The sequence below is a fragment of the Anguilla anguilla genome, chromosome 12, assembly GCF_013347855.1.
Source record: "Anguilla anguilla isolate fAngAng1 chromosome 12, fAngAng1.pri, whole genome shotgun sequence".
Taxonomy (NCBI): Eukaryota; Metazoa; Chordata; class Actinopteri; order Anguilliformes; family Anguillidae; genus Anguilla; species Anguilla anguilla.
In genome coordinates this window covers 11,103,787-11,108,686 of record NC_049212.1, presented here as the reverse complement: position 1 = coordinate 11,108,686, position 4,900 = coordinate 11,103,787, and the positions used below count along the sequence as shown (strand labels likewise).

Genomic DNA, 4,900 nt, shown 5'->3' with positions numbered 1-4,900 from the left:
ACAGGTATGCGACGGCTGTTCTGCGCAGTGCGATGGCGCAGTGATATGTCAAGAGCGAGCATAGGCTGAATTGGCCAAGGTTAAGTTGTTATTAGCGTAGCAGAAGCTCTTAAGACATTCCTGTAATGAGTTATGAAAATTAATTCCTGAGGTGGAGATTGGTTGTTTTGTAATGATGTGAAGGTACTGAATATTTGTTTTATGACTGTGTTTGGCCTAAAAAACGTTTTGCTATGACATTCAAAAGGAATTAGCTAAATTAAAAACCCAGTTCAGTAGTGCCTTTGATTTGAGTTCTACAATTCCGATTAGTAGCCTATGTCAGTTTGTAGTAGCCTAAATGTAATCGTTTTGAAGACTAAACATTTATAAAAAGTACAGTTTTGGTCAAAACCCCTGCTTAATAGAATTAAACATAACTTAAAAAATGTTTTAACCTCGCTGATTTAACACTGTTAAAAAATGTATCTACGCTTTCCAATTCTGAATGATGTTTCATCTGTATGTACAGTAAAATGACGTGCTTGGGAATGTAATCCCGTCAATTGGTTATGTAATTATCTGTCTTGTAAAATCTTTATATATGAAGCTCTCCAGATACAAGTGGATATCTGCATATTGCTAACCGCTGTAAATATGTACTGAAGTAGCCCATATATACCTATATTATGGGTGTGTCATTTTCTCCTTGATTGACCTAACAACCATGTTGTCTGAGAACCATGTAGATGTGTTTTCAGATGCATACTTTAGCAGTTTTAAGATTTTTTAAAAGTTCAAAAGCCAAACACAAACAAGTTTAGTTTGAAAATGCATTTTATTTACCAGAAACAAGTCAGCCACCACTTCTCAATCCACAACCAAAACGCTCCGAGATCTGTCCCAGTGAAGAGCATATGAAAAAGTCATAATGCATTTATAGATGCCCCCCCCATAATGAATAAAACAAAGTAGGTTAACTGTGTGACTGGCTTAAAAAAGCAGTTTGCCTTAAAGTAAATTCAGAAAGGGAATTTAATACTGAAAATTACAACACTGCACAACAGTCGTCTTCCCAATATGAGAAAATAGCATTTTTGCAAGAAGTACATTTCTGGATTTCCTGTACTTGGCAAATGGGTACCAATTGATATCAAATATGGCAAGACAAATAATGAATTTGTTTTAATGAAAAAATAAAATTAATGCTCAACTCAGAAACTGAATTTAAATATGCAATATTTGCTACACGGTTTTCATACTTAACCTCAACAAAAACCACAAAAAGAGAAACATGTCCAAATTACATATTTACAGCCCCTTTCCTAAATCAAATACACAAAACACAAAGTATCTTTAAAAATGGCAACAAAAAAAAGAAAGAAAAAAAAGCAAAAGGAAAAGGAGGATTCGTATTTGTACATTTTGGCTCACATATTCACCACTCTCTCCATAACTGCAGTGTGTGTAACGCGCGTGGCTTATACAAAGGACTAATATGAGGGCAACACGGGCTTGTCAGTGTGCTTCAAACTGTGACTGCCATCCTGGAAATGTTTGCTCTTATTACTTTAATTCTCAATATTAAAAAAAAAATGCATGGTAGAGACTACAGTAAACGTAATTGACCCCTGAGTTTCTAATTCAAAAACTAGTGTATGAAATACCTCAATACAGTGTGCATTTTAGTGCAAGCCAGCAACATATGCTTGATTAAACAGAGGTATATTGAAGATAGCACCCAAGCTGGCAATGCGTCCCACACTTGATATTTTATAGCTGGCCAAACCACAGAAGCATAACGTGAGCATTCTAAACCTTGTAAAACCAGCGATTAAACTCATTACTTCATACATTTTTTTGAAATTTTTCATTAATGGTTTTCATAGAAAATATAAATATCCCTGAATGAAACCGATTCACAGCATTTTTTCCTCTCACTTTTTCTCTTTAAAGGAATTCAGAGCGACTCTACCCTTTAGTGACGAATCAAGTGTCTCCCAGGTTTTCCAGTTTTAGTGTCTCTGCAGCTCGTGCGGGCGTGGCTGCCGCAAGCCCCTCCTTCATTCGCTGTCGTGGTACGTCACCGTCCGCTTGCCGCGGTTCCGGGTCCTGACGCGCTGGCCGTCGCTGTCCGACTCCTTCCTCCTCCTCCTCCTCTCTCTGAGGACGAAGGGGCTTCTCGACGTCGCCGAGTCGTCTCTCCTCTTTGGACTGCTCCTCGGACTTCTCCTCAGGGACCGCGACCTGGGGTACCAAGATGGCGACGGCGACGAGGAGGGCTCCTCGCGGCTGTTGGAGTCCAAGCCGCTGGTGCTGCTTTCCCGGAGTTTCCGTTTCCCGCGGTGCAGCCGCTTGGCGGGCGTAGGCTCCTTCTCCTCCTCCTCCTCCTCCTCCTCCTCATCCTCATCCTCATCCTCGGTGGAGCGGGTCTGCCCACTGCGCGACGGGGAGGGGTCCTCGACGCACCCTTCCTCTGGCTCAGACTCCGCTTGGCTTTCCGACAGGCGCCGCTTGCTGGTCCGTTTCCTTCCCTGGTGCCGCGCCCGGCCCGCGTCTTCGTCCTCGGACTCCGACTCGGTCCAGTCGCGTTTCCTCTTGGAAGCGCTGAGTTGCGGCCGCCCGCCGCAAGCTTTCCCTCGGCCGCCGCGCTCGGGGTCGCTGCCCTCTTCCCTCTTCCCCTTCCCGTTCCTCGTCCCGGTTTCGTGCCCGGACTGGAAGTCTTCCTCGGAATCTGTGATGACTTTCCTCTTGGGCATGGCTCGCACGCACGGCCTCCTGCTGGAAAAGGACTTCCCCTCGCTGTCCGACTGTTCGCTCTTGCCCGTCGACCATTCGTCGGAAGAGACCAGCTTCCTTTTCTTGGAGCCTTTGGCGGTTTTGTTGGGCTTGTGGTCTTCGTCGTCCTCGCTGCTGGACGAGGACTCGTCCTCTTCGGTCTTCCTCCCGTTCTGCTGCTGACGTTTTCGAGTGCCACGATCACGGTCTTCCTCTTCCGAGCTCCTCGTTTCCTCCTTCAAGAGGGGAGAGCGCTTGTTTCCCCTGGTTCTGGGACGGCTCTCCTCCTCTTCCTCACTGACACGCACCCTCGTCAGCTCGGCAACAGCTCCCAGCGTGGTCCTCCTAGTTTGGGTTGATGCGCGGCGGCCTATGGCCTCTCCCTCTTCTTCATCCTCATCTTCGCCGTCCGTGTTCTGCGAGAGGCTCGCTTCCCCTTCCGAGTCGTCCGCTCTCGCCTTCTTTCTCCTCTTCCTGTCCTTGTGGTGTTCTTGGCTGTGCCCGTTCACCAGAGACCTTCCCTCTGCAACAGGAAGAGCCCAAACACGTGGTCAGGAAACCATCACAGACACTGAGAAAGCAAATTCTCCAAGAATGGAGACACAATGAACTGTTTATTCTGACTCATACTTTCATATCGACTCAGTATTATATGTCAATAATCGGGTGACCAGTTAAAACCGTCATTACCTTGTCTCTCCTCCGTGGCTGCTCGTCTGGTCACTCTTCCACCAGTCCTCCCAGCAGCCTCGCTGTTCTGACTGCGGTGGGAAGAGGCACGCGGCGTCCGCCCACTGTCCTCGCTTTCCTCCGACCACGAGGATGACCCCTTGCTTTTCTTAGAAGCTTCAGGGGATAAAAACACACCAATTAAACATCAGAACTGTTCTTTCCTTTCCCATCTACCGACCCAAGTAAAAGTACTTGAAGCATTTTATTACCAATTTTGTTTACAGTCGTCCTTTTCAAGGCTAGTTAAATAATTTTTAAATTAACTCTACAGGGAAACGCTAATTCAACAGTCGACTCTTGTTCCAAATGCATGGTACACCTAATCCCAATTCATTCAGTGTGGACAACGTCCTTGTAGGACACCTCCTGTGACAGTAACTGGCATGCACTCGTAAGAAGGCTGCAGTGCTGACCTTTCTGTGCACTCTGACCAGACTCCGCCTCCTCTGACTCCGAGCTGCTCTGGATCACCGCAGCGGCACGCCTTCCAGCCCGCGTCAGCTGCCGGCCTCCGGCATTCCTGTCGCCTTCCTCCTCCGAAGGAGTCCCCTCCTCCTCCTCCTCAGTATTCTCCATCATCTTCATCTTGCCTACGGCGGCCACGGCTGTCCTCCTGGCCAGGGGCCTGCGACCTACGCTCTCCTCCTCCTCCTCCTCCTCATCATCTTGACCGGACTCCTGTGACAGCTCCTCCTCTGAGTTGCTGCCATGCCTCCTCTGCCGGCGGGATCCTTCGGCGTGGCCGTTTACCTGAGCCCGGGTGCCTGTGTGGGACAGCTCTCTTGACAACAGGCCACACCCTTAACGACAGGCAACACCCTTAATGACGGGCCACACCCTTAACGACAGGCCACATTCTTAACAGGCCACACCCTTAACAATGGGCCACACCATTACTGATAGGCCACACCCTTAATAACGGGTCACACCGACGGGCCACACCCTTAACGACAGACCACACCCTCAACGACAGGCCACACCCATGTCAGACACCATCATCTTAAATTGCAGCTGATAGATTAACCCCATTAAGACAGCCATAAGACTCTTGTTCATAGTCCTAAGACTCTTTCTGACAGACGTAGTGCGTTCCCATGGCCATCCTGGGAGCGTTTACCCGACCAGTCGTTACTCGATTTGTGGGTACCTGCTCTGGCCGTACCTGGTCTACCCCTGCTGGCTGCCGCGCTGGTCCTGGTCAGCCTGGTGCTCCTGAGCAGGAAGGGGCTTCTCAACGTCCCCAGGGGGCCTCTGCTCTTGGGGCTCCTCCTCGCGCAGCGCTGCGAGGACGAGGTGGAGGGCTTCCCGCTGTCCTCGCTGTCCTCGTTCTCGCTGCTGGACAGCTCGCTGTCCGAGGCTGAAACAGAGCAGACGGGCAGAGGAGGATGGGGCCGGATACCCGTGCTGAGAG

The 4,900-nt window shown here is 48.9% G+C and overlaps 1 protein-coding gene across 2 annotated transcripts in view; it reads right to left on the bottom strand.

Annotated features, from left to right (window-relative positions):
- Window positions 1-798: 798 nt before the first annotated feature.
- The window catches only part of brwd1 (bromodomain and WD repeat domain containing 1), a 35,904-nt gene continuing 31,802 nt past the window's right edge, over window positions 799-4,900 (bottom strand). For both annotated transcript variants that reach the window (XM_035384668.1, XM_035384669.1), the window contains exons 40-43: window positions 4,652-4,846; window positions 3,903-4,253; window positions 3,448-3,603; window positions 799-3,280 (exon numbers count right to left, since the gene is read on the bottom strand). In XM_035384668.1, the coding sequence (XP_035240559.1) occupies window positions 2,043-3,280; window positions 3,448-3,603; window positions 3,903-4,253; window positions 4,652-4,846 (1,940 nt within the window). In that variant the 3' untranslated portion in view covers window positions 799-2,042. The remainder of the gene's footprint in view (window positions 3,281-3,447; window positions 3,604-3,902; window positions 4,254-4,651; window positions 4,847-4,900) is intronic.